The 21,713-nt window shown below is 37.9% G+C and overlaps 2 protein-coding genes across 3 annotated transcripts in view; both read left to right on the top strand.

The window, feature by feature from the left end:
• Positions 1 to 21,713, top strand: part of LOC131690132 (bromodomain-containing protein DDB_G0280777) — a 351,834-nt gene that overhangs the window by 314,816 nt on the left and 15,305 nt on the right. For both annotated transcript variants that reach the window (XM_058975671.1, XM_058975672.1), the window contains one exon: positions 19,191 to 19,281. In XM_058975671.1, the coding sequence (XP_058831654.1) occupies positions 19,191 to 19,281 (91 nt within the window). The remainder of the gene's footprint in view (positions 1 to 19,190; positions 19,282 to 21,713) is intronic.
• On the top strand, positions 136 to 16,082 carry LOC131690133 (peritrophin-55-like). Its single transcript, XM_058975673.1, has 3 exons — positions 136 to 356; positions 14,989 to 15,287; positions 15,345 to 16,082. The coding sequence occupies exons 2-3, from the start codon at positions 15,272 to 15,274 to the stop codon at positions 16,034 to 16,036; spliced, it is 708 nt and encodes a 235-aa protein (XP_058831656.1). The 5' UTR covers positions 136 to 356; positions 14,989 to 15,271; the 3' UTR covers positions 16,037 to 16,082.

The following is a 21,713-nucleotide window of genomic DNA, read 5'->3' as shown; positions in this document are numbered from 1 at the left end:
AACGTCGGCGTCACAGAATGTTCGCTTGTAAGCAAAAGCATTTCTACTGCCATTCCTATTGCTACCCCTCTCGCACGTTCTGTCTTATCAGCGCGGCGATCGCACGAATGCAAACATTCAAAGTAACTATACTCCATCGATTGAGTGTGTAGCCATTTAGTGCTATCGTATCAGCAGCTTTGCTAATTGTTCGAAGATTAGTGTTCAATAAACATAGACGTGTGTTGATTTTCGGAATTTAGTACACCACGAGTGTACATAAGTACTTGCAATCACAAGTGGATGGTGCTGGCGAGACGACTCGAAATTGTTTCGAGTATCGTCGAGACCCGGAACAGATCTACGCTGCTGTTAAGGTGAAAACGTAATTGTTGACAGCAGTTGCAGTTTGTTTAAATTCAGGGTAGTGTGTTCTCTTTAATTTGCACACATCCGCTGGCAGCTACTACCGCGGCATGTAGTTTCTGAAATATCGATTTCGCAATAAATTGTCTGTGGAATTGACAGCATCCTCTCAGAATCCAATGCAACTTTCTAGATGTGAGAAATTTGTGTATTAAGGCTAGTTTTTCAAAAGTGGGTATTCTTTTGCGCAAGAGATCATAGTGATGATCTTCGATTTTGAGCATTTGTGGAATGGACATTGACAAAATATCAGCAGGGGTATTCAAGATAAGTCAGAAACAATAGGTTAAAATTTTAAAATCTCTTCTGTATCCTTGAACCTGTTTCGTGACATATTACTGGGGCAGAAATTAATTCAAATTTGCTATGAAGATAAAATGAACTAAATTGTTAACCTATAACTGAAACAAATAGGAGAGCGTCCCCGGTTGTAGGTCAGTTCCGGTTGTGGACTACCCGCCACTTTTAAGGTGTAGATTATGCTACCGCTGTAAAACTTTTCACAGCGTCACAACTTAACATAAGCTAGTTTTTGAGAGCACAACGAACCGAAAACTAGATGTTACACGCATTTTCTTTTCTGTACACTGTGATAAAAAATCAGCCGAATTTTTTTCAAATCTCAGCGAAAAATGTGATAAAAATAAAAAAAACAAATATGAATGAAATATGAAGATGAACTGTGCAAAATTTCAGAGCGATTGGTCCAGGACACTCACTCTTTACCTTAATCCCCACCCTTAAACCTCAAAATAATTTGATCCCTTCCAGAGCATTTTGAAGTAAACAACTCACAATTTCGCATACAAAATCGCGAGTGCATAACGATATAAACCGAACTTGAATATACTGAGTTCACACATAATCTATCGTGTTTTTGGTTAGCCTCTAGCTGGTCAGGATCCGTTTTATGTCCATTTGAAGATTGGCTCAATGTTGGCTCATGAAAATGAAATGGAAAAAGAGGAGTTTTTTTTGTTTAAAGCGTTGTATCTCGGGATCGGATCAAATTATATTAAGATTCCCTCCCCTAGGTTGATAGATTTGACGGTATTGCAATCTTCCGTTTTAAATAACTTCTGACCGACAACTGTTTAGGATGGTTGATAGTGGTGCATCGAGGAAACCGAGATGGCTTATGGGCCTTTTTTGTTTTGTGTTTTTCCATACTCTTCACCTGCCCAAACTGGTGACCAACATTTTAGCTCTTATAAACTCACAAACACCACGAAGATCCGGTGAATGTTTTAGCACTAATAGACTTATAAAAGTGGTCTCAAGCGGGAACCTACAAACGCACATCTTCGCGGAGAGTGCTCTCTTCTAGCATCTGAACTATACACTAAAAATTAAGTATCATATTTACAGTCCGCGCGCGATCATCCAAGAACACATGCGAATGGCCACGCGGCAAAAATCGAATTTATTGACGTAAAGTTAGATACACGCTAGCACACGCGACATACAAACGCCCACGCGATCGAACACGTTAACGTACCAGCGCTCGACCTTTCACGATGATCGTGAAGTCCCTACGCCTGCACATATCTGAAGTGTACAATGAATATCATATTCAAAATCACGGCCCGCTGGAATTGGCCTTAAGCAGTCGTTTAGTGTAGTCTGCAATTGTATTGAGTGATTCTGACGGGGAGCTCTAGAAAAAAAGTGTTCTATTTTGGGATCGGATCAAATTAAAGGGCGAACACGAAATTATTGCGACACCGAAAATGTCATGCCAATTTTCTTATAATGTTTAAAATCAACCCAAAATTTTAAGGTAGTTTTATACATATATTTACTTCAAAAATCAAAAGAAAAGTTAATCGATGGAGCCTTGAGTGTAAAATTGAACGCATTTTCGCTTGATGCCCTCCATCAAAGTCTTTACAGTGTCATCCGGTACCAGTTTCTCAGTTTTTTTTTTCATTTTCTTAACATGTCCTTCTCGTCTTTGGCTGTCTTCTTGCTCTTCCGAAATTCCCGCTTCATCATTGCTTAGTACTGCTCCACGGGCGCAGCTCCGGACAGTTTGGCGGATTCATGTCATTTGGAACAAAATGGACAGAATTGGCCTCATACCACTCCAGGACACTTTTAGAATAGTGGCATGATGCCAAATCTGGCCAAAATAGCGGAGCTGCGTCGTGCTGCTGCAAGAACGGCAAAAGGCGCTTCTCGAGGCACTCAGATTTGTAGATCTCGCCATTTACTGTGCCCTTTGTCACGAAAGGCTCACTCCTCCGTCCGCAAAAGCAGATGGCCTGCCAAATGAGATATTTGGAGGCGAACTTCGACATTCTCTTCTTCTTAAATTTGTCGTCCACATAGAACTTGCTCTTGACGGTGAAAAACTCCATCCACGGAATTTGCTTAAAATCGGCTTTTATATACGTTTCGTCGTCCATCACACAGCAGCCATATTTTGTCAGCATCTTCTCGTAGAGCTTCCGTGCCCGAGTTTTAGCCGTCGATTGTTGCCGCTCATCGCGGTTTGGGAAGTTCTGTATCTTGTATGTATGTAGTCCAGCTCTCTTCTTTGCATTCTGGACGTAGCTCTGCGACATGCCGATCTTTTTAGCCAAATCACGGCTTGAGACGTTGGGATTTGCTTTAATCATCCGCTTCACCTTTCCCTCCGTCTTTTTGTTCTCCGGTCCCGGTTTTCTTCCAGCTCCTTTGCCGTGGTCCAACGTCAACCGCTCCTGAAACCGCTTCAACACTCTGGAGACGGTTGAATGGTGAATGTTCAACATTTTCCCCAACTGCCGGTGCGACAGGTCAGGAAATTCCAGGTGCTTAGAAAGAATTTGTTCTCTCGACTCGCGTTGGTTCACCTCCATTTTCGTATAATCGAAAAACACGACTTCGAGTTTGACAGCATGTAAACAATACACATCAATGAGAAAGTGTGCAAAATTTGATTGATTTTTACCCAATGGTAAAAAAGTTATGCCCTGTTGAATGTGTCGCAATAATTTCGTGTTCGCCCTTTATATTAAAGTTATAAGCGTCTATCACGTAAAAATGTCTAAGGAATACAATGGCATCAAAATGTTCATGCATTTTTAATTTTTAACAGAAATAACTGCATATTTGGCAGCACTGTCACTAAAAACTAGTTTTTTTTCGATTCGTTGAATAATTCCATAAAACATCTTGTGGATTGATTCTAAAATAAATAGTACCGGAGACGCAATGAGAAGAAAATCAAGATTTTTGACAATTTGTCAAAGCGTGGGGAGGGGGATGCTCCCATAGACCTAGGGGTGTTGCAATCGACACGAAAACTTGAATTTTTCTATGTTGGCCTAATTATTCTAAAGTTGGGTCAAATTCGTGAAGGTCGATTTTAAGTTTGCATTTTTGTTACGATCACTTCGAGTGGAATGACATACCGTCATATCTACGAGCCGGACTCTCGACTTACAAGAAGGTGGTGCATCTAAATCAGTGGCTTTCAAACTTTTTCGTTCGTGTACTCGAAGACCAAATAACTACATAATAAACTATGCTTTACAAGTCGCATCACTTTGCTTGGAGCGAATCCTAGACTTTATACCCTTCTAAACCTCCAACTCCGCGGCACTTATGGAAGAGTCTGATGAATCGTCGTCCTTCCGTTTAGTAGGTTGAGCATCAACACTTTTCGTCTACCTCATCCTTTTTATTTCCTCGTGAACGATGGAGATGGAGGCGGCCTGCAATGATGGCTATCATGCTGTTGAGGTTTTAATATGGGTCGAATTGGTATGAATTTCTACTTACCATTTCCTAAGCAACCCTTTTAAATTATTAAAATAAATTAAAATTATCAAAATTAAAAAAAATTAAAATTTTCTATTCTAACAATCAATCTGGGCTGTCTGCCGATTTTCATCCGGAGTGCTAAAGATGGGGCCTTCTAGAATACGTCAGATAGCCACAGTTCGCTCAGTTTGGCCGTACCAAGCCGTAACCTAAGCCGTGAGAAATGTCGAATACGAGTTGAGGTCAGCTTGAAACAACATCTGATGGTGTTCAAAATATATATGATTTAGCACATATTTTGGATCCGCCATCGAGCCCAGTTTGCATACCATACACAAACAGACTCGCCATTCTCCATTCACTCACAGTTGACGTGTGTTTGAACTGATGTTTTCCGAAGAGTAGATTTATGAGGAGTTTGCTCGTTTATCATGTCGTTATCATTGTTTTACATATACCTAGCATATCGGGCATCCCTGGTTTTCTTTTATTCTATTACCAATGTTTGCTGAATTGAGTTCTTCAAGATGACGACACGAATGAACTCATGAGGAATGAAGTTCATGTCTTACAATTCTCGGTGGTTTGTTTACTTTGTCAGTTGCGTGAGTGCGAGTGCAACGGGTGCTCATCTGTTACATTCGAACTCACGTAACTCCCTTGTAAACAAACCACCGAGAATTATCAAACGAAGTTAATCCGGCTCATTTTGTGGGGTTATGTCGATTGGTGTATAACCTAATGGTACGAAAGAACACTTAAAGGAGTCCTAACAAAAAATTCAAGAGACAAAAACTAATGCTGATATCAGTTTCGAATCCGAGTCGCGCAATTGTTCACAAAACCCGCATAAAAAATGACAGTTTCGGGTTAACCTATAGTGACACTGCCTGATCCAAAAAGGAAATTTGCATAGGATTCAGTTAATAGTTCGAACTTACTGCAATTAAACAAATGACTCCAGTTTGGATTGCCTCTCAACAATGTTACCTAGTCCTTATTCCGGAACTGGGTTATCCAGAATGGACTCTAATGCAACAACTCGATTGCAATCGATAGGTTCAAAAATCGACTGTTGCATCAACTCTGGTATCCATACTGAATCCATGCAGGACCTTTAATCGATTTCCGAATGAGTTGATCGCGGGTACCAGCATCTTAATGGACTCCAGCCCTTCTGCAGCATACATAAATAATCAAAAGGATAAATACGTTGGAGCTCACCAAATTATCTGCTCGAAGTAACGAATTTCGTCAAGGCATTTTGAATAGCCAGCAGTATTCGTTCTGACCGACGGTGTCATCTGTTAAGCTTTCCTAATCTTCCAGTTGAAAGCTGGACTATTCCGATCATCTCTGCTGCTTGAGCCGAACTCGAACTGAAATCTCTTTTGAATTTTTGTGAATCCACGACATATGATGATGAAGTCAGTGTGAAATCCGCCAAAATTATCATCAGAACGCAACGCAGTACAACGCAATAAATGTGGACAAAATGCGGGAACAATTCATAATTGTCTATTTTGATTTCTATTTGTTCATACAAACAACAATTTTTTTCTGATTTTTCACACTTAATGCTTTTCACAACAAAAATGCACCACAAGTCCTCCTCCGAACGACGCAGAAATGTTGCTGAAATATAGTTTAACGTCTAATGTTCATATTATGCAAATTTGGTGAAAATTATTTGTATCGTTTGGTAAATTATATAAAGAAAATAAATTAACATAGCCAGAGAATTTAGTCATGCAAACATAAGAATTCCAAATTACCCTATAGTAAACTAAGAAAAAACGTAGGGCATTGAACGCCACGGTTTCGAGATTGCCTGATATTTACCACCTAAAATAAATTAAGTATCACTTAAAAAACAACAAATAAAAGTTCGAAATTAGCTAGATTTTTGGTCCGACAAGCAATCTGTAATGGCGGCAAACAAAGTCAGATTTATGTCACAAATGGGACTATGAACCAGGCCAGGGTACTGACCACAAAAATGCGTTCAAAAATGTCGACTATTAGACAATACTGTAGTTCTTCGGTGTTTTGACCGCATTTGGCAACGTGCTGTTACGCAAAATCAGTTCTAGGGTTGTATAGGTCAGCGGTGCATTTTTTTTTATTTTCAAATTCCAACTTTAAGTTCAATCCACCCCAACCATGATTCCAATTCAAAGCCCGTCCTCAATCTTTCAATTTCAAGCTGGTGAGATTTTCATGAGTAAACCGTACGTCTTCATTTCAAATTGATGCTTTTTCATTCACCAACCAAATTTGTCATCTGCATTGTAGAGGCCAGTTTAGGTTAAATATTGGCATGTATTGCATTATCAAGTATACATGAACTGTTAGAAGTATGTTCAGAGTAGTTTTGCTTGAAAAATCTAGTCAATACCTCAGTAGAGTGATATTCACAAGGTCAATGAAATTGAAAATGAATGGAAAATGATTGAGCAGCTCGGTTGTTTGAATGAATGATACAACGAACAACTGCGAATTGCACATAATAGGGCATGATTTGAGATTTGTTCCTCGTTCAAATTCAAACAATCCTGTTTAAAATTTGCAGCTCTGGTGTAGAGTCATCAAGATAAATTTTGTGCCCAAAGACTGCAATACGCCAAACTGCCCGGAACTTCAGTAAATAGAAAGATGCTGGGAATTTACGAAGCAGCAGCTAAGCAGTAATTTTAAACTTTTCAAGAGACCTAGTATAGGTTGTAGGTCTCATCAAATACAATACAATTTTTTTTTTTAAATGTTTTATAACCCCAAAATATTGATTTATAGAAAAATATCATTTATGGAACGTATTTTTCAGCCGATATTCGATTTTTTTATCAGAACCAAAAACCTTTCAGTGGTATGCATATTTTCCATGAAAAAATCGCCAAACATGGCAATTTTAACTTCGGTATTTAAAATTGTATAATATTTCTATCTAGATCTATTTTTCTACTTTCCAAATCTGCTTGAAATCGGAAATCGTCAAAAAATGGCAGTGTAGCTAATTGCTTAATGCTGAGGATCAAATGGTTCTTTTGCTATAAATCAAGATGTTTGTGGTATATTTATCTGGTCAAACGTGATTATGTGTTGCATTTTACTATACTTCTACAATAGGTCACTTGAAAAGTTTACTATACTAGGTCACTTGAAAAGTTCATTCAATGTTAGTTTTTGTGGCAGCATGTTAGCAGTCTTCGAGTGAAATTATTTTTCAGAATCTCTAATGTTGCCTATGTTTAAAATGGCACCATATAGATTGTTTAGATACAAGATACAAGCGATAGATACTTCAAGAACTAAGTAACTAAGTTGATAAATTTTGCTGAAAATTGTACCAGACACTTCTGATGAGACTAGAATCGAGCAGTGAACCGATTTAATCTTTCAAAATCGCTCTTTTGAACGTACTACATACACGTTTTAATTATTCGACGATTTCGTGCAAATAGTATAGCCGTAGTGAGAGTCTCGCACTTGAATTCGACACAGATGATTTACATACCTTTTTGTTTTTCGGTGCGTTTATTTTTTTAAATCAGTTATGTATTTTGGAGCATAAAATATAGTAGATATAATAAATGTATCGACTACACACCGCATTTTACCAGCCTTGCCTGATGCTAGTCCTAGTACGCATAAAGGGTTATGATAATTATTTGATATTTAATTCATATCATACAATTAGCAGCGACACCTCGAAACCATATTATCGTTGTCATTGACTATTCATCATTCACCGGTAACAAGTGGAGCAGTATATGGCTTGAAATCAATCACAATAAACGCGTACTTTCAAACTGATTTCGATGCGCACATCTGATTACCACGTCCATGGTGGTAGTGATTGAATCCAATATCAATTAGTTATAAAAATCATCGGGTCTGTGAGTAGGTGGATCGCTGGTACAACTACAAACTTCAAAATTTATTTATCATGATTTCTTAAATTTGTCGAAATTTTAGTCGCTTGCATTGGGCACCTTCAACCGCACACGTGCTGTATCACTTTTTCATCCATCAAAACTATCATATCCGGATTTCGAAGCTGGCCGGAAGCAAAACCAACACGGTGCTCAATTCTGTCAGAGCCCATTCGCTATGTAACGAACCACACTCAACAGCCACTAAACACATTGAGGCATGCACACTCGAACAAGGTTCGGCAATCATTTGTAATGTGAAGCGAACAAATTCAAGACTTCTTCAGTTGTATAGGTTTTTTTTCGAACCTTTTCAATGAGATAGTCTATCTATATGAGCCTCAGTTTGAATAATCACGTCGAAGGTGCTGCAATCCAGTGGTGATACCGATACTACAGTTGTCCATCAATTTTCAGTGCTCAGTAATTGTATCGTTCGAATCAGTAGGTACCCGAACAGCAGTTGTTTTGCGATACAAATGCACAATTTGACCCGCATAATTTGGTACCAATTTGTGCCACACTAGGCGAATCGTATCACTCGTCAAGAAGCTCCTCCGGGTAATAAAAACCCGAACTCGTTAGAGTTGTGTTACGCAATTTTAACGAAAACAATAAATACATCCAGTTATCGATTGGCACTGTTTGTTGTCTTTTTGCATTTTCTATTGTGTCCTCGTCTTCTGTCCGCACATGTCCGCAATGTGATGGAATGATGAAAGAGAGCATATAGACATTATCGTTGATTTGGCGGTGCAAATTCAGAGTGATTGAAATTTCATTGCAAAATTGAGTTGCCCGAGAACGGAGATTATCTCATCAACTAAAGGGTGAAGCGGTCAATAAGAAGTCAATATTTTGTGCCGGATTATCTTCGCTCGGTTCTTCGCGTGTTTCTGCAATAAGAGATTTTGTCGTCTATATTTTATCTGCGATGCATGTCAAACAGAGAATCAAAAGTTCATTAAGGTGTAAGGTCATCATGCGCGCCATCAAAAAGTACAATTTTGAGAATATTTTTTTCGGAACTATAGCAAAAGCTGTCAATTTTCTTTTAAGGTTCGTAATCAACTATGTTTCAACGAACAAAAGAAGATGGGTGGGTAATGTCTAGGACCTAACCGAAGTGTCGTGACTACACGTTTGACGTATAATTCATTTTAAATAATAATTTTCAATGAAATTTGAGGGAATTTTCAAATTATTCCTAATGATAGTTATGGTGGTTCTTTGTTGTAGGCGTCGGCGTTGATAGGCTGATAGCATTGGATTCGAAGCTCGTTGGATGCTGCTGACTTCTGTCCTCTACGTTCAAGCTTCTCTGTTGTTTCATGCTAGTGATTCCGATATGATTGGTATATCTGCTCTGGTATTCATGGTTCCAGGTGTCCAAGCAACTTTGGAAAATACCGGTTGCCTACTTTTTGATCAAGGGGTTAAATTCAACAGAGTAAAAGGAGTTTACCAATATTGTTTTAGAGGGTGTACATGAGGCTGGTCTATATAATAGCTCTAACATTTTATAGAACGTGCACTAACATAGAAAAATTAAACCAGTACCAAACAGCTCATGGATTGAAATTAGCTCTTAAACTATGCAATAAGCAGATACACTTTGGAAATTTTAAAATGAAAGTTCTACTGGCTATTCAAGTGATTAGTAGTAGTGTTGTTAATGATTCGTACAACTGAGCAGTATCGAGACTGATTTTGTCGATTGCTTCGCGACTGTTGAATTTCTGCATCTGCATTTAATGACTTATTCGATATAACTAATAGTATGGATTAACATGCCAAAGGTTTCAAGGAACCATAATCAATCACGAATTTTGATCTTTACCACAGCGCATTTGAATATATTGAACATTTTATACGATGCATCAGAGTATGCATTGGAACAAAAGTTCTAGAGTCTCGTTGTAAAACAGGATTTGTGGGATTTTTGGTAGCAATTGAAAGTTTTAAATTTTTTTACAAAACATACGTGGAAGAAATGGAGTACGTGGATCATATATGTACATTTAGATTCAGTCAATATCATCTAGAGCACTTTTTCGGAGCACTATCAGGGCTGAAAGTGGATACAATAACAACCCAAATGCGCCTCAAGCCAAGGCTAGCTATAATCGGTTAATCATAAATACTGCTATCATGATTCATGAACCCATCTACAGAAAATTGTTTTAATCCCGAAAAAGTTAATGCCCTTAAAGCAATACAAAAGACTGGAGAGAACCCTTGTAATCAAACCCGCCAAAAGCAACTGAATCCTGCTCCGATGGAATATTTATTAGAGTATGAATCGTTCGCTGCGGATGCTGCTTTAACCAGTCTTATTTCAATACACGCCAAAGAACGCCGAATGTTCCACATAGTAGTAACAAGAATGTACCACTACTATGACCACGAGCATTGCACCGAAAACCACAAGATGAATGTAGTCAGGAAAATTATCGAAATCTATCTGAACATGAGAATCAAAAATTACAGTAAGAACATCGTTATGTATAAACCGACAAACAGACAAGTGTTAGCAAAATTAATTCCTTTTGAGGGCAATTGATAAAACTATGTTGTAGAATATACAAGCAAATGCAAAACAAAGAAAAACTTCTCTATATATTTATGGATCCATCTCGGTCATCACCATGTGTATGCTATCCTGCACCCATCGGAAATGAAAATGATGCCTCTCATAGTAGCACGTAACGACACAAACCAAGCGTGTACAGCTCACAAACATTTCTTTCTCGGTATTGTACAGCCCTCTATCCGCCACAAGCAGCAAAATACGAATGACAATAGAAAGGAAGTCTGGGCGTACCTATATTTAAAACTTTTCGTCATTTTATTATTTGGTTGGTGTACCATATTGACGGCTCTGTCTGTGATCGGCTGAAAATTTTCACTTTTTCCGAGTCGTTTTCGAAAGATTTTTCAAAACACTATTTTTCCGTTGATAATGCATGTTCTACATATTCCAAAATTTAATATCACATTGCTACATATATTTTCGACAAATTGATAATGTCCATTCAGTACAACAAAAGAAATAAGCGTTCAAACCTTACATGAAATTTTGAAAAGGGGTTCCTATATTGATAGGAAAGTCGTTAGTCACGACAAAATATAGCATAGTGCATATTGTGTAGACTTGCTAAGCCGAACCAAGTTTCTATTTTACTTTCTCTCATCAGTTTAATCGGAATTCCTTCTCTTACGCGACATCACGTTTAACTAGATATTTGCTCAAGAACACAAATTGCCAGGGATGGACGATACTAAAAAAGTATCAATACTTCGGTATCGCGATACTTTGGATTATTACGATACTGAGCATCGATGTATCAGAGGAAAAGTATCGGTACTTTCGATACTATCGATCGGTATTAAACTTTTTTCTTTATATTTTCAAAAACAATTTTAACCGCATTTTAATTAGTGAGAAAATGAAACAATGCATATTTAAAATTTGCTAAAACTTTAAAAAAATTAAAAAAAAATTAAGTTGTGTTATATAGACACATCAAAGTTCCGTTGACCTAACTGCGAATGAAATGAGAGAACCACAAAATAAAATTCGTCCATTACGAGAGAACACAATCGCGATCGACTTTTCTCAGACCCGTCTTAGACCTACAGTGTGCGAGGTGGAACAGTTCATAAAGGTGAAAATAAAACTTGTTTTTACAGATATTTCGCACATACAACTATATCATACGAGACAGGTAGTGCTTATAACGTTTAACTCCTTAGCTGAGGTAGAAAACTTCGTAACGAAGAAAAATTTGCAGCGCGACGTCAAATATGAAAACGTCAAAAACAAAATCCCCGTGTATATGGTCTTTGATCTGACGAAAATTCGCCGTTACGATTTGGTCCTTCGCACTAGTACGGATTATATTAAAATATTCATATCGAAGTATGGAGAAGTGGAATCCGTCACAAATGACACTCGGAGAAACTTTTTTCCCTGGCATCCTCAACGGTATGCGGGTGGGGCGAATGCGGCTGAACCAACCTATACCGTCTTACTGGGCCTTCGAGGGTGGATCATCTCCTATGCACATATCCTGGGCAGACGCCCACGTGCCAGTTCTGTAATCAGACGGCACACTACGGTAGGTCATGCGCCAAAACAATTCAAGAATTCCTATCTACTGAAATCAACACCATCAAACAGCCTTCGACATCTGCTGATACACCACAGACAGCTGGCCAAAAAATTAATACAGGACGAATAATATTCCACAATATCGCCAAGCTAATAGTTAACATACCTAGGGAAGAAACAAACAAGAAATAAGACGGTTATTCCAAAGTCACTCGAAAACACAAAAACATGTAACAGCGAAAATCAAAGCTCTAGCGACGGTGACATGGACGTAAACACTAGCGAGAGAGAAGGCAGATGGAATAATCAGCAAGCTGCAGAGGGTAAATCTGACCATTGGTCATTACCAAGAAAGAAGATTAATTCAAGAAGCGGAAAGCAATGCGCTCACAATAGATGGCAGCAACAATATATGGCTTTTTGTTCTATTAGTTTTGATGAATTGTAATTTAGTTCCTGAATTGTATATTATATTCAGAAAAGTCGAATGACCAGTGGGGTTAAAACCTTAATCAATAAACAAATAAACAATAAAACAATAAATAAACCAATAAATCATTTATCAAAATCAATTGCTGTGGGTTAAGACTTGGGTTGCCCCTCATGGTGGTGCTCGTAACTCTTAGGAATAATTCTTATCGTTAAGAATTGTGCCTATGGTTGCTCGAAACACCAAAACTCGTTGGCGCTCAATATTTTCAAAATGGTTTTAATATTGCTCTTGAGAAAATTTACGGATCCGACTTATATGGAAATTTCATAATTGAGCAAAACAACACAGTTCATTTTTCCGGAATATAAAATTATGAAATTCGAAAGGAGTCTACGGTGATATGATACAATATGACTAATTTTGTCATAAGATCATTTCCGCCGGAACTTCCGGCATTGTCGATAGTAAACGTTGTGTTCAAAATGTCTATTTTAATTGGTTTTGTACCAATTAGCTATCATGATGATATCCGTTTATATGAGCCTATATGACTGCCTCCATTAATCTGTGACGAGAATTGAGTTCGGAATAGAATCTAATACAAATTTTATGGTAATGTTGTATCTATTATTTGAAATCAAGCTTGTGACAATCGATCGTAAATTCCATAAGAAATAGGTGCGACATTAACTCAGATATTTGAAACCAAATCATTGGTTTAATCTGGTTAGACGTCCTGGAAAGTGTCCTGGTAAGACATTCTGGAAAGTATCCTTTATTTTCCAGTATGTTGACGTTTGTTTTAAAATACACCAGGAACATATTGTAGAATGAATTCATAAAAGGATTGAGTCGTGGTACCTAGTTTCCGAATAACGCGAGGAACGTGCACATTGAGCCAATTTATTCTGATTACAACGGTACCTTTCTCGACTACTCTTGAATCATTTTTGCGTAATGTTTTCCACGCTTGCAAAAGTGGCATGAATACCTAGGAAACGTAAAACTTCAACAGGTTTCTTGAGTGCATCCCGCATTCATCCCGAAACTTCTGGTCACTGTGTGACCGCACGCTTCAACTCGGACGTCCGGAATGTAAACTTTGATTCAACGACTGAAAATAAAAGATGCAGGGACAGGACATGCTTCGTAACACTTTAAATATAATAAAATGCAAAAATCGAAAATAAACTTCAAACGTAAAAATCGAACTGAGATCCTTCAGCATAAGAATCGCTTAAAAAGTTCTTAACCGCAAAACTCGGCTAACATGATCCTCTAGTATAAGAACCGGTTAAAATAAATAACTCTTAGGCAGGGGCTTCTAAATATGTTGACGTTCACGATTACAAGTCGGCTAAACAAAACTACTTTGTAAGAATCGGATATATTTTGGCGGTTTATATACTGAAGTTTTTTTTATCCAACTCTTACAGAGGAGAGCTCCAGTTCGATTTTTATGCTCGATAGAGAGAGAGAAAATCAAACCGATACCGATATTTTATGGCACATGGAAATATTGATACAATAATAGTCGATACTTTGTAGAAAAGTATCGATTCCGTCAGTATCGATACTAGTATCGCCCATCCCTACAAATTGCGCCAATCAGGCGCTAGCTTAGTCTGACTCTGGGTGTCTTGTCGGACTTAGTGTCGGATTCCGATGAGATGGAGTCAAAACGCCAATTCCATAATTAATTTAATTATTTGCTTCCAGTGACAATCAATTCCAACCAGCATGAAAACTATACCATGAGTGGCCAATTCCTCACTTATCGGCAATGTTGCGGTTCCGAAGAACTTTGTGCAAAAATCTGGGACACCGTCGATATCCATCTCGTTTAGTAGAATTCCACAATCTAACACATTGCCATCCAATGCATTGTTTTAACTTTGTGTGGCAACATAACAAACACCTCATGCAGAATTCCTTCATTTGGAAAAAAAAAAACAATATTAGTTCTGAGAAGTATGAAATTACACATATGTTATCTGTATCGAAGTGTATCTTCACTTGACTTGATCTTCACCAACGTGCAGCTATGGAGATCCAAATTAAGTGCTACCCTCAATTCTGTCAAAAAATGTGTTAAATTTTAATTGTTTGGTGCGGGTCGAGTTTTCAAATTTTAAAATTCTTCGGATGCGCGAAGTAATACAAATAACATTTTCATAATTTCTAAATGCAGCATTAATTAAAACAGCACTTTTATAAGACAGTTCTCAATAAATAACAGACATATTTCATAATAGCTGCAACAACGCGGAAAACAAAAACAGTTGACCACCAGGGTACGAGTTGTTTTCAAACTAATTATTTTTTATCCAGTGTTGGTTTGTTTCATCCGCCAGACACTCTTTGATGTCACATGGGAAATAACCACTAACCCTTGACAAAGAGGGATTGGTTTTGTGCCAAAGCCATTTACAACCACCCAAATTCCCTGATGATTGACGAGCCAGAATGCAGACGACAAACAACACGTTGAGATCATGTTAACCAAATGTGTGGTAAAAATAGAAATAACAAATCACGTTTGCTAGATATCGTTATTTGACCGTCGGATATAAAACGAGAGTCAAGCACCTTTGTCTAATTAGTCGACCTTGGACAGTTAAATAATATTATTGCAAAATGTGGACAACCAAAGGTAGTGCGGATTGCATTTTGTTGAATTATTAAATTCTTGAAAATGTTTAATTTTTAGGGTTAGTATTTTTCGCAACAATAGTGTTATCGCTACTAAATGGTTCTGAGCAAACGTCATGGTATTGGTCCTGCCGCGAGAACGTGGGTGTACTTTTGTTCCCAGATCCTGAGCTCTGCCATATGTACATCATCTGCACTCAGGAACAACTGCACCAAGCGATCTGTCCATTGGGTCAGATATTCGATGTCTATTCACGAAAGTGTGGTGATCCGGGAAGTTCTGTCTGCTTTTTCGATCTGATGAACGAAAGTACGGAAGCTCCAACTACCTCATTAACCTCGCCACCCACCACGACAACAACATCATCAACGCTTCCACCAACAACAACGTCAACGTTGCCCCCAACAACTTCAACAACTTTGCCACCAACAACTACCTCAACTTTAGCTCCAACAACTCAATCAACATTGCCACCAACAACTTCAAACACTTTACCGCCAACAACTTCATCAACCGTGCCACCTACGGAATCAACCACAATTCCACCGGTGGTGTCCAGTACGGAGACCATCCAAGAAGAACCAACCTGTCCTGATCGAGGCATGCATTTCTTCGAGCATCCTACAAATTGTCAGAGATTCTTCCTATGCTTGATGGGGCGTCTTAGCATGGTGGAATGTCCCGTCAACATGCGGTATAATCCAAACTCCAAACGCTGTGACTTGCCTTGGAATATTGGATGTAACTGAGATGTGATATTAATAAACATTTTGTTTCGAATTGAGCTTTATGTCATTCGATTTGTTTTATTATCCTATCGAGCTTGGCTTATCCGATACACCCAAAACAAGGTCGTAATATCTTTACGACAATAAGAAAAAAGCTCGTAAAGTAAGACGGTTAATACTAAAAAGGTGTTAAGCAAAAATAGTAGTAGAGTGTTGCGTGCCGTGTGACTGCACAAAAATTTAACAATCCTTCCCATCATGTATGGTTTTGATTCACGTATCCGAACCGAGGGTCCGGATTTAGACACGTAGTCTGGGTCTGGCTTAGGTTCGGACGTGATAAGGGATGAGTTAGATCCGGGAACAAGTGCGGATCCGAAAACTAGTCCTGATGCAGATTGAATTATTTCGGATCCATGGACTGGCTAGGATACGTGATCTATTGCGGATTCGGATCTGGAATCCAAGGCGACAGAAACAGTCAATACACGGTCAGAGCCGAAGTTGACACATACTGGAAAACTACTTAGTTCTGTAAAGCACATACATGTACAGCTACCAAAATTCGCCATTCTACCGCCCTTTTCTTTGCGGCAATAGGGGTTTAATATAATAATGCGTAATTATATGATCTGTTACCAAAAAGATAATAGAATCTTACCAAAATCATAATAGAATGTAGCCGTCGGATTTTGGTGTACTCATTTCAATGACACGTGAAAATGTGGAAATATCTTAGATTTACGAACTTGCCTGGCTTATCCTCAAACCTAGAGCAGCAATGAAATTATCACATAGATACTTAAACTACAAGGAAAGTGACAGTAACATTTGCTTCGTCTGTTGAACTTGAACACAGCTTTGCCTAGGACAGGCTGTGATAAATCATTTTCGTGGAACGAAATGTTCACTTATCATCGTGTTTCTATCAGAACAGTACGAAAATAGTACCGGGATTCACTTCGTTGACATCACATACCGATATCCTTATTTCTTATCACGCTGTTTTTAGTTAGTCAGGGGTTTCACACCTTGCAGCCTGCTTATAAACCCCGCAAAGACAATTTTACTGCACTAGTCGACCTTGGGAAGCTACCACGAGCAGTTCATCAACATGCGTAGAGCAGCAGGTGCATTATTTGGAACCTATTTCATCGAAATGTATAACTTTACCCTACTTCTTGCAGTTACTATTTTGTTTTCGTTTTTCCTGGGACTAACAGCAGGATATTCCTGCCAAGGAAACATCGGAGTCATCCTATATCCAAGTCCTGACCGCTGCAATGGGTTCTTCATTTGTAATGATGAACATTTTTATGATGGAGTATGTCCAACGGGGCAAATTTTCGACATGTATTCAAGTAGCTGTGGTTCCCCCGAAACTTCGGTTTGCTTTGCGGACTTAGTAAGCACTCCTGGTGGTTCAACCGTTTTAACAACAGCGGCCAGTACGGTGTTACCCGGAACCGAACCTGTGTGTCCTGAATGGGGATTAGAATTTTACGCCTTTCCGAGCAACTGTGAGCGGTACTATATGTGCGTTTTTGGACGCCTGAACGTACTATCCTGTCCACTTGGCTTGCGCTGGAATCAAATGAAACGATTGTGTGATTTCCGATGGAATGTGAACTGTGATTGAATTGAATGGAAGGACCGAAAAGACAGGTTGCAGAAGTTCAAGAGCATACAAATGACTGAATGTTCAAAATTAGTGTAACAGTCTTTCAAATGGTTGTTTCTGTTGAGTTCAATGGAGGTGCTAAAAAGGTGGTTAGTTTGGTTTTATAGGCGGTGATGTTCGAATTTAATTTTCAATTATATTTTTATTGATTTTTATGGAATAATAAACGTTTACACACCTATCTCTAAAGCTCGGTTTTCAAATATAAGCTGAGATGTGCATTTTAAAGTATTTTGTTTGTTGATGTATTGTAAAATTTGCACATCATGTAAAGCTAATATAAGACTAAGTGAGCTGGGTATCGATCTTCATTACACGACACTCAATCATTCACGAGTTTGAAGATCGGTTGACGCTTGAACAGCTTGTCAAGGCCTGGTGTTTCTGGTCCTCTAGGAGGTTAATTATAGCCTATTATCTTTCTCTGGAAGAAACCAGCGTAGAGTCTGTGTGATCCGGCGGGTTGAAGTGAGGAATCGATCTACGCTACCATATCATAAGAGTCGACTGAAAAACAGTATTAAGATGTATCTCCGAGCTGCGTCGCTCTCGAAGTATCATGGATGGGTTTTATCACTGCTGTGTTAAGTGAATCTTTTCGTTCTATAATTCCCATAAAACTTTGTAGGCTTTTGTGACAACGGAGATTTATTTACGAGAATCTACATCAAAAATATACTACTGGCAATCAAGCATTAATTCCATCCTATCCTGCATTCTTTACTTTCTATATACTGATTTAGCGTTCAAATAAATGAAAATGTTGTAAAATTCCTCAGAGTTCTAAAGAGGAAATAATTTTGCCATGGGAATCATAGATATCGGTTCAGCCCACCGTGTGAAAGTTCGTACCTTGAACTACCAGCAGAATTTTTGCAGTTGTACGATCGCAGAAAAATAATTGGTAATTAATTATTAATTTGAATGAAATAAACGTTTCTGTAAAATCTCATCACAATTAAATGAAATTTTGTAAATTGTAAACAAAATTGTTGCAATTAAAAATTAATTTCAGGACGTGTCGGACTTCTCTGTTCGTCCAATATTTTTAGAATGTATTTATAAACCCGAGTCAAGAGGCTTTTTCCTAAGCCACAACAAAATATCGTCCGACCAACTTCACTGCAGGCAAATGTTCTACTTTCATTTACTTTTAAAACACATTTATATACGACACATGCTTGCCTTACCCATATCGAATAGCTTCAGACCTTCAAAACTTAGCCACATAGTGCGAATCGTGCAGTGGATTAGAAAGGGAGTCGCACCCACATTCGAGTGTTACTCTATACGATACTCGTTGATCTTGTGCTAGACTGTAGGTACGCGCTCTTTGATCTGTGAGATTTGCATCATTGACTCCAACGCTATAAAAGACGTGTAGTTTAACCAGCGATTGCTATCATCCTGAAATAAATATGTATATATGGATTACTTTTAGCAGTGACAGCAATCCGACACATATAACTGTATCATTTTTCTTGTCTCTTTCAGTGACATTAGCCGCGATGGATTGTCCCAGTCTCACGATAGCGTGTTTTCTGAGTCCGCCGGTACCGCCAGCAGCCTGTCGATCACGCTTAAGGTGAGTGTAGATAATCTTTGCTTCAAAAGTATCCCAATTACTTTCTTTGGTTTGTTAATCGATCAAGCCAGTGTGTATTTTGTATCTATAGCATTGTATTAATCTAATTTATTGGAAAACTTCCCATGGCTTTACGATTGAAATTTGCACAAAAAGTCCCTGGGCCGTTATAGAAAGTCATGCGAACTAACGATATCTAGTGTATAAAGTAATGTGATCTCGTTTCTGTGAATTACGAATGTTTGCTATTTGACCCCCTCACGGCGGTATTATTTGATGTTGGCTATTAGCCAATCATGTGTTACTTTTGGGATTATGCAAATTCAGAGATGGTGTTTCCGTTTGGATACAAATTATGCTGTAAAACTTTGGACATGAGTACGTTATAGTTGAGCATAGAGCCTAACCTAATATATTTATCTTTGGACCTTTTTGGATACAACGTTGTCCTGTCGTGTGAAAAATAAACTCCGAACTTGTTTTGAATTGCAAATAAATACATACAACAAATTAAAACTCTTGAATTTACTTATTTATTTGAATAATGTTACTGATTGACACAGTTCACAAAAAATCAACTCCACACCACGATGCTTTCCTAACCCTTTGAGGTGTTTTGCTTTTAGCTTACTTAGACAATTGGCAAGAAATTTACCTAAAAATGTTCGATATGGGCCATTTAAGGAATAAATCCGGTGTTACATTGGTGCAAATTTACTAAGGATGCATTAGCGTAATATGATAATGCTAAATCAGGGCAAAGCATCTTTTTTTAAAATTTTTATAGCACTTTAGGATAAATTTTTGAAGAATAGACATATGTTTTGACACATACACTGGGCACAGAAATTATCCTCACAGAGGATGGCTTAATCCTTTATAAGGTAGTGACAACTACCTTATAAACTAAACCGTACTTTCCAATATCAAACGTTATTGTTTTGACTATTCTTTCGCATAAAACGTGTATTACAACTATTGGGTCAATACGGTCTGCCATGTCGGTATAGTTGTAATAGTAATAGCTTTATTTTTCTAATTGCAAAGCAAGTAAAAACAAAACGCAACATGAATTTTTATACATATGCATAAAAATAAGTTAAACTGCAGTTTCCAGTATCAAACAAATAGCTTTGGCTATTTGTTCTCATAAAAAAGTATAGCACGACTATTGGGTCAATCAGCCTGCCATGTTGGTATAGTTGTGTTACCTGTTGCATTAGTTGTACTACCATTTCCTTTTTTGTTTCCACTGTTGCTCACATACTCTTATTCTGGTTCACTTTTTAATCGCCTGTTGTCTCAGTCCAGCTACCACTGATATGAGAGTTGTGTTTCTTTCTATTCTCTACATACATAGTTTGGGAATATGTAACATCTTTTTTCCATTTAATAGATTTGGGTCGTTTTAACGAGGTTTACAACTTCAAAGTGACAATACATTACGAAAATTACGTTCAATGGAAAAATAGAAATAAGTACACAAGTAGCCAGTTGTTAAATTGATTATTCGTAATTGTCCTCGTTTATTATTTTTACTCTTTATGATGTTTAACCAACAACACAAAAACACCCTTAACCTTTAAAAACCAAAAATCAAATTTGTTACAATTGTTTCAGAAATCTGTTATTCATCGTTACGGGACCATATGATACTTTAACATCCAAACGGCAACCCACGGCCCCACGAAAACCTGTTCAGGAAAGTCCGTTTCGGGGTCAAATCATGAATTTTGATACCCATATTGCCAGTATCCCATTGAAATTTACAAATGGTATTCCAATACCGGATCATTCCTCCGAAACATCCGGAATCCCGACAACCAGATGAATTCATCCGGTTCATTTTCACAGAGTCTAAAAGAAGATGGGTTCCTGAATCCAAAACAGCTAAAAGAGTCAAAATGGGTTAGAAAATGCCGCAGTTATGAGCATTTCAGTTTTTGGGAACCCGGGTGCCCTTGTCGGCTGTTACGGGGTAAAAAAAATCTAGAAGCCCTTGCTCAGGCCCCCGTTTTCCACATCATCAATTTTATTCCCCAAAACGCTAAGCTTGGTGATGTTCTAAGATGTCACTAAATACCAATCCCCAGCTTTTAGAAGAACACTTGAATTTCATGGATTGAAATATGAAAAGATACCCGGGTATCCTGTCGAACACATTACTGTAAAACCAAAAAACTGAAAATACAGTAATAATTGTTTATACAATTTATACTATTATACTATTAGAATTCGATAATGTTTAATGTTCGAATCATTATATTCGTTAAAATGGTACGAAATAACCCATGTGGATGATCGAAAACAAATATTACAACTATAGGAACATAGGCTTCCAACTATAGGAACACTATCACAACTATTGGGTCTTACACAGCGTTTCCTTTTTTTACAATTTGGCAAAAAGTAGAGGTTTAACTTACATGTAT

This window comes from Topomyia yanbarensis, chromosome 3, assembly GCF_030247195.1.
Source record: "Topomyia yanbarensis strain Yona2022 chromosome 3, ASM3024719v1, whole genome shotgun sequence".
NCBI lineage: Eukaryota > Metazoa > Arthropoda > Insecta > Diptera > Culicidae > Topomyia > Topomyia yanbarensis.
This window is presented reverse-complemented; position numbering and strand designations above follow the sequence as displayed.